This window comes from Takifugu flavidus, chromosome 9, assembly GCF_003711565.1.
Source record: "Takifugu flavidus isolate HTHZ2018 chromosome 9, ASM371156v2, whole genome shotgun sequence".
NCBI classification, from domain to species: domain Eukaryota; kingdom Metazoa; phylum Chordata; class Actinopteri; order Tetraodontiformes; family Tetraodontidae; genus Takifugu; species Takifugu flavidus.
In genome coordinates this window covers 2,293,829-2,310,355 of record NC_079528.1, presented here as the reverse complement: position 1 = coordinate 2,310,355, position 16,527 = coordinate 2,293,829, and the positions used below count along the sequence as shown (strand labels likewise).

Sequence of the window (16,527 nt, the reverse complement as noted above, 5' to 3'; positions counted from 1 at the left end):
AGGAGAGGAGAGGAAGAGGAGAGGAGAGGAGAGGAGGGGAGGAGAGGAGGAGAGGAGAGGAGAGGAGGAGAGGAGAGGAGAGGAGAGGAGAGGAGGAGAGGAGAGGAGAGGGAGGAGGAGAGGAGAGGAGGGGGAGGAGAGGAGAGGAGAGGAGAGGAGAGGAGAGGAGAGGAGAGGAGAGGAGAGGAGAGGAGAGAGGAGAGGAGAGGAAAGGAGAGGAGAGGAGAGGAGAGGAGAGGAGGGGAGGAGAGGAGAGGAGGAGGAGAGGAGAGGAGAGGAGAGGAGAGGAGAGGAGAGGAGAGGAGGAGGGAGAGGAGAGGAGGGGGAGGAGAGGAGAGAGAGGAGGAGAGGAGGAGGGGAGAGGAGAGGAGAGGAGAGGAGAGGAGAGGAGAGGAGAGGAGGGGGGAGAGAGGAGAGGAGAGGAGAGGAGAGGAGATGGGAACGTCTCTTGAAGGATGCTCTAAATATTTAAATGATCCTTAATTATATCGATCTCTCTGCTGGGCTGAACAGAAATCTCCATGTTGAAGATGTGGACAAAGACCCAACAAAGTCCTCTGTGTTGTTTAAGCTTCTCGTAATGCTGGACTATCGTGGTGACTTTACAGAACCAACAGGTTTAGTTCTGGGTGCGGAAGAGGGGCAGGAGGAGATCATGTGATTAGGAGGCGCTTCAGGAGATCAGTCACCCAGCAGAACTAGAACAAAACGGGTTCACAGCTCTGATCCTCCCATTTAAAGAGGGCACCTGTTGACCTCCATTGCAGCTGACGCCTCTTTCTTCTTAAAGGTGGTGATTCTCTTGTGCAGCTGTCCAAAGTGCACAGCTGAGTGAGAGTGAAAGAAGACCTGATCCATCACGATCTCCACGGACGCACCGGGAATACATTGGAGATAAATAATAAATTTAGTTAGGAATAACAATCATTTCACACAAAGTTCCTCATTTTTAAGGGGCTAAAGAACCTTTAGTTCTGGAATAGATTCGAGGTGTTGAAATTAAATTTGACGCCTGCTTGACTGGAGTCAGTCCAAAGTGGAATAAGGTCGAGATGAGAACGTTTATGGACGTTAAGAAGATAAATGATTAAAAACATACAGGAACTGGGCGGTTGTAGCTCACTCTGCTGAGGATTGGGCTGAGAAACGGAGGGTTTTCAGTTCAAGACCCAGTGCAGACACAACATGGAAGGAGTTTTGGTCGGGGAAGATGCCAGAACATCTTCATAACACCTTGAGAACACTGCCGAGGTAACCTTGAGCCAGGCACCAAACCCGCAGTTGCTCACATTGGGCCCTGCGATGAGCCGGCGGCTCTGCCTGCACCCATACGCAGCCTCCCCGTGATCCTGAGAGGGGTGAAGCAGCCAAGAAAACAAACGCTTGACTGGCGGCGAGCACAGTGATACATTAAAACTCCGTTAAATCACCTGGACAAGCAGAGAAGACTCTGAAGGAGGAACATGAATACACAAACAAGAAACACTGGAGAAATGTGTGGCACCATCTTGACCTTTGCCTCTCTGCTCATCGGGAGTCTCAAGACCACCCAAACCCTTTTCCCCCAGCCATACGTAAAAAAACATCCACGCTGTCTAGAGCAGGGCATTGTTGTTAAAGGAGCCCTGCAGGAAAGATTATGATGTTTGTCTTGTCTTGACAAAAAAGAAGAAGAAATCATATGACATCTGAGGCATGTGATAGTATTAACTCTGCATCAGACAGGGCAGACTATTGTTTCCTTTTCATTGCCTCTTTTTTCCTCTGGATTTCTGCTTTGCCTTAACAAGACAGCTTTTCATACAGTGGCTTGTATCTGTGGATCTCGAGTGCCCTGCGTAGGGCCAAGCAGCCTTAACGTTATAAAGCCTGACAGGCCAAGACAAATACATTACATTCATCATCGCAGTGAATCTTCCATATGGTGTCTGTTGGAAATATGCTTTGGAAGGCTGTCGGATATTTGTTGCTCCGTTACAGATTGTAACCCAATCAGGCGTCTCCCCGTGTCACAAAAACGAGAGCTCCAACAGTCCGCTGCGAAGCTTTTGGCACCAGGCGCCACGGCAAGAATTCAGTTTGTGTCTCAAAGTGCCAGAGCGGCTTTGGCAGTAAGATTAAAAAACTAAATGAATTTTTTTTAAAAGGAATTTGGGGGGTGAATTTCATGGGACGTAGCACATGACTTTTCATAAATAGTGATTCAGATTTCTAGCGTGAGGACCAAACTTGACCTCAGACTTGTGTATTGGACTCGCAGGGCGACCCAGCTGAAAAGAACAGTGCACAATGTTTTGTGTTGTAATATGGCGCCGGAGGTGATCTCCAATGGCAACGGCTCGAATTTTGCATCTTCTCAAAGCAGTACGTGCCAGGGATGAGTGCGCCCGAGCCTGTTGGCCATAGCTGCACCAGCCATGTAAGAACTTTCTGGAGATTTCCCAGTACGTGGGGCTCAGACAAGGCGGCACGCTGGTACCGTGGCGAACGCTGTCAGCACGGCGGTTCCGGATTGGAGGAGCTGGAGTCCATTGTGGGGCCAGGGGCTTTTCTGAGTGGAGTTTGCATGTTCTCCTCGCGCCTGCTTCAAACTTCAGTCCCCTGCAACCCCCATTAAGGGAAAAGTATTATAGGATGGATGGATGGATGGATGGATGGATGGATGGATGGATGGATGGATGGATGGATGGATGGATGGATGGATGGATGGCCCCAGTCCACCACCACCACTCTGTTTAGCCCTCGTCCTCTCATCAGCAGGTGGTCGTGTCTCACTTACCTCAACACAAGGGTGTCACAATGGGGGCTGTCAGTGATCGGTCACCTCAGTATCCTTTTCGTGGTCCCAAAAAGAGCTAAAGTTAAAATCAACAGGACCAGAGTCATTAATCATAACCAACAACCAATCATTTCAGGTTGTTTCCTCGACACAATGTGGCAAATCCACTTCTGGGCTTTGCTTTGAGAAGTTTGCATGTTTGCTGGGTAGATCAGGGACTCTTAATTGCTCCTAGACGCCAGCGGGTGAGTGGGCCAATGGCGTGTCTCCTTCGACGGACTGCTGACCTGCAACCTTGATTAGGAATAAATGCAGGTTAACAGAAAATGGATGGATTTTTCATAAATGACTGAGCGCTGGCCTTCGAGCATAGTGTCAGTTGCACCTTCCTGCCTGTTCTGCATGCAGCACTCGTTCCAAACAGTTTTCACCGTGTCTAAATTCATGAACACTATTAGTGAAACGGTGAGCAGGTCAGGCAAGACTCGACCAATGCAATCAAGCCCTTGCAGACATTGAGTGGCGAGTCACGGGTTTCCCCTCTGCAAGACTTTGTAACAAAAAACAAATCTGTTGTAAACTGAAGCTTCAAAGCGGCTGAATTGATGTTAATATAAGTGAGTCGTGTACACAGATGTCACATGGGTACAGTGGAGGAAGAAGCTATTGACAGCTTTTCACTGACACATGTTGTTCCTGTGCTGTTCCTGCTGAGCCTGGGCTCATGACTGTGTTCTGTTCTCGGCCTCTTTTGTTGCATCTGTCATGTGACGCCACTGGATGACGGTTTGGGTTGGTATCTGATCAGCGATTAGTAGCGACAAGCCACTGTGCTGGTCATATTGCCGCATGAGCAGGCACCAACACATCTTATTTACAATAACAGATGATGCTTTGACCCCATTGTTAAGATGGAATGGCTCTCGGAGCGGGAGGGATTGATCGTCAGTCCCCACACACCACTTCCCTGCTGTTTGGCATTACCCCCCATTGTTCAACGAACGTGGATCTGAATGTCATTGAAACAAGAGTCTCCCCCAGCATATGAGTGGGTGAAAAGGGCAAAATTGTTTGTCTACAGATCAGAGATTCTGTATTTCAATTTATAGTTGGTGCAACAGTGAAAACAAGGAATGAGGCATGAATATGGACAGAGCCCGCAGCAGAGCTCTCAGAAGGACGGCTTGTATTCAGGAACAACCCGGATGCTCTGAACTGAGTCAATCAAGCACTTTTGTGGCAACAATTAAAGGCAAATCACAGTGATCAATTTAATCGGCTCTTGCTTCTCAGTATAGGAGGAAAACCGGCATAGGGGCTCAGCCTGCTGTTAGAAATGTGTTTTATTGTAGGCCTAAAAGACGGGACACGACAAAATATTCATGGGGGGTGTTCATGAGATTTTGAGTTTAAACTTGTTTTGTTTTTGTTTTTTGTTTTTTTGCTCATTCAGAGGCCCCAAAAGGACTTTTAAACTTCGACGAGATCATTATAAGGACTGCTTCTACTGTGGCTGTGACTACGTAATGTGTTTTAAAAGATAATTAAATACGCCGTAACCTGCACTTGAACGCACCACAAATATATTGCGTGGAGAATCAAGCTCTAAAGCAGGGGAAAGTGCTGTCAGATGGATTTAGTGTCGCATGTTCAAGGGTCTTCTGATCATCCCGATGGATGATCACGCAAGGGAGGGAACTAACGTCCCCTGAGGCGCACAATGTTGTTTAGTAGAGCGTATGAGCACAGCAGTTGGGCAGACTGTTTGCTTCCAGAGATAAAGATGTACCAGAGAGGACTGTTCCAAGTCACACTTGATTAGATTCAGCGCTTCCCTGAATACTTGGAGAGTGTGCCGCTTTGCAGCCCAAGTTTGGACCCTGGATCGGCTGCGGAGCGCCGTGCGCGCTGTGGCGATCATCACCGGCAGCCGAAGATGAACGACACCGTCACGTTCTGCCCAAACAACCAGACCGACAACTTCACCGGCACGTCATGTCTGAGCTCCACACCACCATCCTACAGCTTCGTGGACATCACCACGTTCATGCACATTTTCCCGACCATTTACGGCATCCTGTGCTCGGTGGGGGTCATCGCCAACGGGCTGGTCATCTACGCGGTGACGGTATGCAAGAAGAAAATGGTCTCGGACATCTACGTGTTGAATCTGGCGATAGCCGACATGCTGTTCTTGCTGGTGATGCCCTTCAACATCCACCAGCTGGTCAGAGACAGGCAGTGGGTCTTTGGAAACTTTATGTGCAAAGCGGTGGTGGTGGTGGACGTCAGCAACCAGTTCACCACAGTGGGGATCGTCACCGTGCTGTGCATTGACCGGTAAGCATATTTATATGTATTATATATACACATATATATTGGCTATTAAAATGAAAAAAATTGCAATAAGGTGCAAATAGTAGGAATCAAAATAATCCTAAATATTCCATAAACGTCACAGAATTCCGCTTGCATTTTTCAACTGAAAAGTCATTTCCACCTGTTGGCATCGTTTTGATGAGTGCAGATTATTTATGGTGCGCTGCTGCTGCTGGGTGACCTGCTATAAAGACACCATGTCATTGGAATAAATGGAAACCTTTATTTATCCAAGTGAGTCAGTTGGGAACACCTATACGTATTTGTTCTTACTCATTTATGCTGTGAACATTTCAAGCTCACAGTTATCCAAGTCCACTTGGTGGCATTCGCTCTCAAGCAGAGCAGACATCTCCTCATCTTATTTTTATTAAAACCAGTCCGGGTGGCTCATAACAATATTTTAAAAATAAAACAAAACCCCCTTCTCACTTAAAAACATGTGCGTCCTGATGTCCAGCTGCTTTTTTTTTTTTTTTTTTGTGATATAATGAGTAGGACACAGTGTTCTTTGTTCCACACAAATGACTGAATGAATTCTGATGTGTAATAAAATTACAAAAATATATTTTTCCTGAAGTAAAATGACTATTGCGCAATTTGAACGATAACGTTATAATGTCGTCTGTCCAAGTTCCAGTGTTAAGACAGAGAATGTCAAAGATGTCTCCAGCTCATCACACGGACAGAAAGGAAATCCTTAGATTTGAAATGTTAATAATGTAGGAAGAGAATGATCTTATGTTGAGGGGCCACACATAGAAAACAGCCAACGTAAAAACACACCAAAAGTGTTGGAAGAAAAGCAAAAGCAGGACTAAATGAACACTTTGGAATCTGAAAATCCTGCTTTGTTTGTCTGGAGGCAGAATGATTCAATTATTTTTCTGAAAAGAAGGACATCCAAAAGCCTAAAAAGGTTATGAAACCACACATTCAAATGCCATTTAATTGGATTTAAAATGGCATGTTAGTGTGTTGATGTGTTTTGGACATTGGTGCTTTTCATTTAGAAAAGAGATCTATTTTTACATTTTTGAGAATTGATACTGACGTTAATGAGCACAGCTGCAGTGTGGGTGACTGATCGCACATTAATCCAGTTTTTCCAATAACAAATATGTATTCAAACAACCACTGAGAGTGCGGAAAGAGAAAAATCAAAAGGCTTGTTTAAGCTGAGTGGCGCAACCCTGGAATAATCGTGGTCTTTTCAGCATTTAAATGGGCATCAGATCAATGCCTTTTTTTGTTTGTCACCAATGCATGAAGACAGAGATCCAGTCTGGTGGGTCTACACGAGCCGCTTCCCGAACCCAAGAGAGAAATGTGAAATCTGAATGACAGATGTGCTATCATGTCACAAGGTCTTCTCTGACTAACTTTTGGCGCTATGTGACAGGAAATGACGTCCCAAAGCTAAAGTAACTTCTGTGTCTTAGGTACATAGCTATCGTGCACCCGACCTCGGAGAGGAGAACCATCCAGTGGACCATCATCATCAACATGCTGGTGTGGCTGGGCAGCTTCCTCCTCACGGTCCCCGTCATGCTGTACGCCAAGGTGGAGCAAAGGCAGAATACTGAGGTGTGCATGATGAACCTGGACGGGCCCGAGGACATGTACTGGTACACCCTGTACCAGTCCATCCTGGGCTTCATCATACCTCTCATCATCATCAGCACCTTTTACTCGCTCACCCTGTACCACGTCTTCAGCTCCATCCGCCGCGTCAAGCGCAAGCAGTCGGTCTGGGCGAGGAGGGCCACCAAGATGGTCCTGATGGTCATCGGCCTGTTCCTCATCTGCTGGTCGCCCTACCACGTCATTCAGGTGCTGAACATAAGCAACCACAATCCGACCGTCTCCTTCGTCTACGCCTACAACATCAGCATCTGTCTGAGCTACTCGCACAGCTGCATCAACCCGCTCATGCTGCTCATTTTCGCCCAGAATTACCGCGAGCGTCTCTGCCACAAGAAGGTGCTGCGCAGCTCCCAGCAGTCCTCCAAGGTCACGGTGATCAAAGCAGACGGCTCCAGTGCGAATAACGAACTAATAACTATCACTGCACCTCCGTCTGACCCCAAACGTGCGCCTCTGTCTACGTGCGTACTGTAAACATGTTGCCCCTGTCCATATGCAAGTGGCTGTACTGTGTCGCCCCGGGATGACAAGTTGCCCAACTTTTCAAAAGAACAGAAGAACCTAGGTCAAAGGTCAAAGGTTCTCGTTAATGCCTTTATATCAAAGTCAGCTAGAAAGGACACAAATTGATTCAAATCTTCTGCAGTGGCATCTGACTGGGCTGCAGGCTTGTGTTTGATTTTCCTTCACCTCTAATTTCTGGAAAAATGCGGCATCAAACACCAGGACAAACGATCGACCTTCTCTCCCTGTCGCCCTGGAGCCTTGGAGCCACATCTGTCTCCGCCCGATGGGGGTGAAACAAACAAACAAAAAAGCTTCTTTGGAGAAACACTTAGTAAATCGAAGATAAACTTAGTAACATGGAAAACTAATGTCATGTACTGATTACGTGTTGTTGGCTGTCGTATTTGATGATCAGTGTTGATGTTGTTGTCCGTATTCAGAGGGTCATTTTCATCAGAGACCAGCTGTCCAACTTTGTATTTTTTTTATTTTCTAACTCAGACGATTGACTGTCGCCAGATCCACACTCCTTTGCCCCAACTTGCTGAACACAGCAGCAACAACAACAACAGCAGCATCAACAACAGCAGCAACAACAACAACAGCAGCAACAACAACAACAACAGCAGCAGGATGAATAAACAAAAGCCAGTTATGCGACGGTTTCATGTGATGTCTCTGGACACACTGTAGAATAATGTGCTCCCTCGTGAGCTACAGTAAGTTCTGTAAAAGCTGGATGAGTTCTGACAAACAACTAGGCGGAGATTTTCAACATTTACCATGTTGGTTTTTGTATTCTCTGGCTGGCATCAGCGGATTCAAATTGCAGGGGGATTAAACAGACTTTTGGATTTAACAGCATACAGGAAACAGAATCGTGTAAGGAAACTCTCTCTTCCTGCCAGAGAGATGGTTTCCCTTTGTGAATTTGAAACCTAAAAGAAATTTGAAGAAGGCCCAAATGCCCTCTTGAATTAGCATTCCTCCATTTCTACCTCCGTTTAATTGGCTCATCCTCTTCACCGGCCCTTTTTCCACAACTCTTATAATCCTGTTATTCACCCAACCAATCAACTAACCAGTGGAGACCCGTCTGGTAATTAGTAACCAATTACTTATGCCGACAGCTTCTGATGATCAAGTGGAGGAGGTGAGCCGGGAGTCACAGGGCTTTCCCTTGGTTCCGGCTGACACCAGTGTTTTTTTCTGCATGAGAACCCAACTAGTGTTCTTGAGTCTGTTGGTCTGGAGGCTTCCTCTTCCACCACGGACCGAAATATACGTCACATTAGTCTCGCACCGATCGTGAGGATTGTGCCTTTCATCCCAGCATCAGTCCTTAGACACGTCTTCTCAACCAATCTGCCAAAAAAGAAAAAGAAAACGTAAAGGTTGCGTCCATGTCAAATCCCCGTCTCCTGCTGACAGAAAACAGACGGCCAGTAAAGATACCCTCTGGAGAGCAGGTAATAAAGGGATTTGTACAGGACGTCGTACTGAACTGGGGTGAAAGGTCATCCTATGGAAGGGGTGCTTCGGCTCGGAACAGCACTCCTCCATCTGGTTTGCTTTTGCCTTGCAGGGGGCGTAATGCCGAGCGTAGCCAAGAGGCGTGAGATTAGCATGCGTGGCCGTGTACTTCACCGTAACGTTGAAGAACGCAGAACAGGTGCAGGCCGAAATGATGTAGTAAAGAACCACGGGCTGTGTCCAATCCCTTGTGTGTATCAAGTGTCCTCTGTTGACCAATCGTCCCACTGCAGCGCGTCTGCGTCCAGCCGATGGAAATGCAGACAAGTGCGTAGTGAACTTCCTGGTGGGAACGCGATGTTTCAGAGACGCTGGTGAGAACATCAGCCCTGAAGCTCAGTAAATCTGTAAGCTGTCCTTGACATGCACTGAATACGTTTATTACCCCTCACCTCTTACATTCAACTCCAGATGTAAAGGAGGCTCCAAAGCTTCACTTGCCTACAACAGTTGGTCCATAGAAAAACAACAAATAACATGAATAACATGTGGATACTGCTCTTCTTCTACGACGACCGTACTCTTCGATGTATTTCGGCGACCTTCAAAAGTTCATTTTGTGTCTGTGCATGTGTGTTCTTGTGCTTGCTAGGTATAGAGTAAAAATACTCATTCTATTAGCAAAGTGAGAACAATTTGGGGAACGTGAGGACATTTTGGCCGTCCCCACAACTCAAAAAAAATCAAAGGATTGTTTAAGGGTTATGTGTCAGAGTTAGTTGTGATGGTTAGAGTGATGAGCTGGGAAATGTATTATGCCTATAAACGTCCTCACAAAGATAGAAGTACAGTGTGTAGAGTGTTTCCATATGCATATATTTCATCTCTGGTCATGGATGCTTTTTGAAGACCTGTATCTGATTTGGTAACAGGGTGTGGAGAAAGGCCACCACTGGTCCCCATCCAGCTGTTTTTCACACCACTTGAGCTGAAAGACTTCAGAATTGTTGCTCTGAGGAGATTGCAGGACCAATTTGTGATCTGGTGTTCCAAACGTATTGCTCTAAACTGGTTGTTAAACCCTGATCAGAGCTCGATGTCTTGCTGGGTGTCTAAGCCGACTGCAGCCGTGTGATCGTGATGTCTCTATTCTCCAATTTGAGAGAGATAGGGGAGATTCCCCCAAATGTCAGACTCTCTTTTAATATCCTGTCATATAACTTAGTCCAATTTTTCTTTCTTTTTTTTTTTTTATAAAAAAAGGCATTTGCAGAGATTCCTTTTGAATGTCCACGTGTTCCTGGAAACCCTTTAAATATGAAAAATTTGAAACCTGGAGTTTAGTAAAGAAAAAAAAAGGTTGTGTGCTGTACATACATGAATGTATACATCGTGACCTTCCGATTGAAGCATTTATTCTGAAATAAAGCCTCTATTATGAAGGAAGCTGCATTTGTCAGTCAGAATGGTGTCGAGTGACCTCCATTGCATCTTCCACATCTAGTTCTTTCACATTGAACACTAAATGGAGTTGGATGGAGTAGTTCGGGAATAGTTTAACCTTTTCAGACAAAGCAGCTCCAGTGATTTGGCTTCAAGGTTCTGGAGTAGATAGAATAGCCCATTATCCCGATCTGGGTGATGAGTCGGACATCGATTGCTTGTTTTCCTTGGAGCTACGGCGCTGACTTCCAAGCTTCACATTCCAAACCTCTCCGCCAGCATTCCGGAGACCGTCTTGTGATAAACAAGTGTTTTTCCCTCACTCCCGCGAGATGTTCCTCATTCTGAGGTCATGTGATGGATGCTTTGATCTCAAAATGTAGCTGTAGGTGGTGCGCTATACAGATAATAAAAAATAAAACCCACTCTTTACGGTGCAGACAAACACAGCCAAGATGCTGCAAGAAGCATCCGGTACATCGAGGATGTTCACATACGCGTAGACAAACAGCAGTTACATCTCATCTCGTAGCTGATGCCAATAGAGGCTCGCTTGGAACCCTCCCAGGCTGCACATCCAACTCTCCACTGCCTTTTCAAAATAGGAGCCTTGATTGACCATAATTTAATTAGATTTCCCGACAAACAGATGCACAATTAGGTCCGTAAATGTCAGCCTGATTAAATGAGGCACGCGGCTTCACTTTGAGAAACAGTGGAAAAGTGCGACAGCAAGGAACCCAAAAAACTCACACATACTCGACTCTCACAGTCTGGGGGGAGCAACGGGACTAAAAAAATCCCATTGAAGAACATTGCTACCAGCTGGATGGAGCTAAATAAACCACCGTCTGTGACCGCGTCCAGGTCAACTGAGTCTGAATATTGAAATGAGCAAATCTGTGAACAGAAATCAGGGACAGTGTTTCTGTGATGTAGGAGGAATCGAACGCGTTCAGCAGGGGGACCGGCGACCTGAGGAAAGCAAAGAGAGCTCACAGGCTCTGCGTGAAGATGCCTCCTCTTCCCACATTGGAAAACTCTCCTGAACACCCTCGGGGTGAATCGGGGATAGTGGATCGTTTGGAGATTGGAGAGTGAAAAGAAAAAAAGAAGAAGAACTGTGAGCAAACCGCTGTTCACAGTGGAATCGTTTTGAACAATGAATTCGGTGCACAAAACCTCAAAGCCCTTCGCAGGCAGCTGCAACAAAGAAACACTGTAGTAGGGGGAAAAAACCCTTCCTCGCGGTTTCCTCCTCCAATATTAACGCTCCAAAAAGGAAAACTATACAAACATCTGTGGGAAACGACGCACCGTTAAATTCCCACATGATTTACGGAACATGAAAGCACCTCTTGGAGGGTTTTGATACACAACCCACGGCTCCTGCTGAGACCACAGCGTGATTACTGAACGCAAGAGTCCAGCAGAAGCTCTGCTACGAGCTGACACCTTTCTCGTCACCTCCGACCACCTTTCTCGCAGAGAAAACCCAGACAGGCAGAAGAACCCAACTCCACCCTGACACAGACAGGCCTCGACCCCAGAACCTTCTTACTTTGAGCCAACTGTGCCGACCTCCACTACGATTGGAGCCGTCTGACGAATCCTCCGCCTGTCGTAGCGGGTGACCAGCAGCGACAAACACACTAGCAAACATGCATTCATTGGCAGCCGGGGATGTCGTTAGCGGTGTCAGCGGCCGATGACTGAATATCGATCTGGCGCCCGTGTGGCGCCTCGAGGAAGCGCGGCAGGATGGCGGCTCCGTCTGCGTGCGAAGGCACCTGATTGAGTGATGACAGAGGGGTTACGGGTTGGGAGGGATGGGAGGAGGTAAAGTGTGCCGCGCCTCATTTTAATCGGTTTGTGACGAGAGAGAGGAGAGAGCTGAGCTTTAAACATTTAAACAGTCCCCCCCCCCCCCGCACTTTAATTGAAATGCATTAGCAGCATCACCAAAAGCAGTGCTTGGGCTGAAAAAGGCAGCGTATGAGAGGTGTATCGATTAGCTGTGCCTAGAGGAGAAGATTGTCCTCATCACACTTCCTGGCAACAGCTCCCAGAGGGCATTTGTCTTAATGCGATATGACAGCCCTCAGCCATATCAAAACTAGATCTGGAGATCAATTTCAAGGCTTAAAAACACTTTTACGCTCTCCTACGAGGAGGCAGACACTGAAGTGTTTGTCTTGCTGCAAATGACAAGGCCGCTCACTTTGAGCGCAGCGGCACACAACACACAGGTTCCTCCATGGCTGTGGGGGGGTTCTGGAACGCCGTTTCCTCTCACATTACCGGGCGGCATCATGTCTAAAGACCGATTGTTCCATGTGCGTGTGGAGAATCGCGTACATACTTAAGGATTTAATCCAATTTCTCATCTCCTTCCTCACAGTAGGCTGGTCTTCATAGAAACTTTAATTATTAACAATTGAATGGTTCAGTCATGGACCCCCCTAAAATAGTAACCTCTCTTTCTTTTCCCCATGTTGACACTGCCGAGTCGTCCACTAAAACCACTAAAACCACCTTTTAACATTTTCTAGGGCTCTCCAAACGTATACAACACGTTTCAGATGTTGTTTTCCAGAGGTGCACCAACGTTCGGGCTAAACAAGTTTCAGTCAGAGTACAAAGCGGGGATTATTTCACAGTTTAAGTGTGTAATTGGATTATTTTTAAAGGGATTAGTTCACCCATAGAGGTGGGGGTCACAGGAAACAGGAGCGCGAGGATGGTGAGGAGGAAACGCATTCCTACAGGAAACACACAACAGGAAAGTTCCCTCTATAGTTACATTGAAGAAAAGGCTTTTTCCTCTGTTTTTTTTTTTTTTGGGGGGGGGGGGGGCGTGGGGGGGTGTCAATAAAGTTTAACCTACCGTAAATGTATTTGTTGTATCAGACTGTCAGTAATGTCGGCATGAGGAGTCTTGACCTCCTCTCTGGTGATCAGAACACATTAACCCCCCCCCCCCCAGATATGATCGTCCACAGGTGAACAGGTTCTGTGATTGCACCAGAGGAGCCGGGGTCACGTCAGACCCTCCGGACAGACAGGTCGGGGGCTCAGGCGTGTTCAGCCTTCACACACGGCCTCTCTGTCCTCTGTAGCATCAGCTGGCACCGCTGGAAGCTCTCGGTCAGGCGCTACGGTTCATAACGACCTCGCTGACATCAGCGTGCAAATATGGCTGTGTATTCTGTGTGTGGGGGGGGCAAAGGTCACCGGCGGTGCACACTCGGTTTTACAGAAGACAAACCTCCACTCAGAAGTAAACATTTAAACCACCAAAGGAAGTCTGTCCACTTTAATACCAAATGGTTCATCTATTGTTACTGTTGTAATAACAGTTTAATAAAGTCTGTTACTAATGGTTCATCTATTGTTACTGTTGTAATAACAGTTTAATAAAGTCTGTTACTTGAGAAAGTAAGTGGAGCACAAATAAAGAACGCGCTTGTCTGCTGCAGGATTCTCTCCGTTGGAAAGATACATTGAATGGTCTCATTCTATGCTGTGTTGTTTATACAGTTAACATGACTTCAATTTGGATCATTGAATTTAACCTGGACCTCAGAAGACCAGAACGATCCAGACGAGCATGTGGTCGAGGTAAGATCGGGCCTAAAAAATTCCAGCCCGACCCGACCCAGGCCCGCGGGTATTAAAGCCCGACCAGGCCTGAGCCCGATCAATTAACTTGATTTGCAGGCCCGAGCCCGAAACAAACCCGAAATTTTATATTTTATTAGATTTGGAAATTTGGAGGAATTGGAGATCACAAGGAAGGGCATCAGAGATACACGGGGTAAAGCCTCCAGAGGCAGCAGGTTCACTATAGTCTTCGTTACTAAAGACTTTAAAAATCATCCGCTGGAGACTGCGAGCACGGCCTGCTCTGGCTCTGCGGCTCCTGTTTAGTAGTTAAATAGCAATTACCATACAGCGCCTTCTCTGTTTTATCCAAATTATTTATTTTATAAGTATTCCTTAGTTTAATAACCATACATCGTTTTAGTATACATAATCTATAAATAAATATTTATTTTAAAAAAAGTTAGCGAGAGAGAAGCCGGCCCGACCCGACCCGAACGTAATAATTGACATTTGGGCTCGGACTCGGGCTTAAGATCTTACCTCTAGCCTGTGGCCAAGATGGCTGCAGCAAGTGTTAAAGTCAGTCGCTGCTCCGCTCATTGAATTACGATCAGCAATGTCAGTTTTTCTAGCATGTTAAGGAACTAACTGGGTTATCTATACGCGACTGCGGGCTGGGACATCAGCGGGGACAGAACGGAGCGCCAGAGCTGCAGAGGTTCGGGCGCCATCACGTAACGGAGCTGCAGAATACGCTGGTGCTCAAACAGGCCTGACCACACCTCGGTCTCAGACACGTCTCCTTCCACCGGTGGAGGTTGAACCTAGAGATTTCTGCTGCTTTGGTGTCAGTTGGCTCCCGTCTGTCCCTACGTCCCGACCTCAGGCCTGTGCCCGATTTTGGCGATGGGGGGCGGGGGGGTGTCAGCGTGGGTCTTCACAGCGGCGGCGTACCCCCTCTTCTGTGGCATCATCCTCCAGTTAGCTCAGTGATTTGGATAGTTGCTGGACAGAAAATCGATGCCTCTGCTGCAGCGTGACAGAAGAGCGCTGCGGTGTTTTGATGAAAACACCCAACAGCCGACATGTTTGGAAAAGTTGGGGGGGGGGGGGTCACTCATGCACTCAGGTACCCGGGCTGAGTTGTGATCAAAGGATCTGTCATCTGCGCTAAATACCTTCGATTGTTCTTTTCAGAGCAGCAACCACTACGGACGTCAGTGATCTGCCTGCCTGCTCTTGCTGAAGGTTCTTCCTGCTCCTCGAATCTTTCAAACAGGATCTCGGGATCCCGGTGCAGAAGAGTCTGGAGGAGGAACCCTCACAGCTCGTCCTCTGTCTGACCAGCAGATGAGGCAGGGAACATCTCCACAGAGCACCAATGGCAGCACGGGGCTGAAAAATAGTGCCGCGTCAGCAAGCGGAGCGGCTGACAGTATGGTGCACAGAGAACAACCCCATCCTGGAGCCCACCAAGAGGAATCGTCCTAGACTTCAGGAGAAGGCACGCGGCCATTCAGCGCGCACACACACACACACACACACACACACACACACACACACAGCGTCACGTGACATTTATGCCAGAAGAAGTGAGACCTTTACAGAAGACGAAGTAACATTCTTCCACATTAAGTGAAAAACTCGGGGCCTTCATTAATGCGTCCACGCGACCTCTGAGCCATTCGACCTTGATCCCGAGATGCTCAATTTGTGCTCCGTAGACGTGAGACTGGCCGACCGACTCCGGCGTTAAGCAGCCGCCCTGACAGGTAATGAACATACTTCACTGCTCGCGCCATTAGAACACGATCACCGTGACAACGGCAGAGGACGAGTGTCTCGGTCTGCGCACAGAACCACAGCACGATGAAGACGGCGAAAACGGTTTTTCTCCACTCTTGCAGGATGAAGGTGAAGTCGGGGCAGGTCAAAGGTCAATTCCACTTTAAAAGGCCATTCCAGAGAGGAGTGGTAATGCACGGATACAAAAAGACCTATATTATTTCAATCTATAGGCTGCTTTGTAGAGCACATCTCACTATAGAGTAGATTTAATTAACAGAGGACAAAGACCTCATTCAGAGCTAGTTCAATAAATGCATTTGCCTCGGGTCATCAGCAAGACATGATCACGCGTCATGTGGTTCCTGGAGGCTTCACAGCACTTAAGTCCGAAATAACCCATCCCCATATGTTTAGTCAGAGCCTACTTCTGACACAAGTTGACTTAAAGTCTGTCGACCAGTCTAAATAGATCCATTTGTACTGCAAACGGGTCGAGAGATTTGCAATGATTCGGCACTTGTTTATGCCCAGATGATCGTAGGAGACGTTCTCGAGTGATCGAACGCATCTGATCAGATCTCCCGTGAATCCTAACCCAGGACACGCAGGAAGGAGGGTTGGTGAGTGAAGCGGCAGGATCTGCTTACGTCAGGAGATCAGATGCTTCGGTGCAGCTGCCGCGCCAGAGCCGCAGCGCTTCCGTCTGAAGGGAAAAGCTGCCCACTCCCAGGTTTCGCACAGGAAGTGTACCTGAAAGGGGGCGCCGCAGTACGCCAGGCTAAGGTTGAATAAAGTGTTGAGAACAGAGGCAAAAGGCACAATAAAAAGGCAATAAATGTTCAAATATAAAGCAAAGGTCATGAAAAAAAAAACAGTATTGAACTTTCCTAAGTCAGCATAAAGTG

The 16,527-nt window shown here is 47.1% G+C and overlaps 1 protein-coding gene across 1 annotated transcript; it reads left to right on the top strand.

Moving 5' to 3' along the window:
• Positions 1-4,112: 4,112 nt before the first annotated feature.
• On the top strand, positions 4,113-10,231 carry LOC130531641 (melanin-concentrating hormone receptor 2). The gene is given in 3 exon segments (XM_057043725.1): positions 4,113-5,119; positions 6,601-7,213; positions 7,216-10,231. Coding segments are annotated over 3 exon segments (1,044 nt in total). The 5' UTR covers positions 4,113-4,715; the 3' UTR covers positions 7,243-10,231.
• Positions 10,232-16,527: the final 6,296 nt, after the last annotated feature.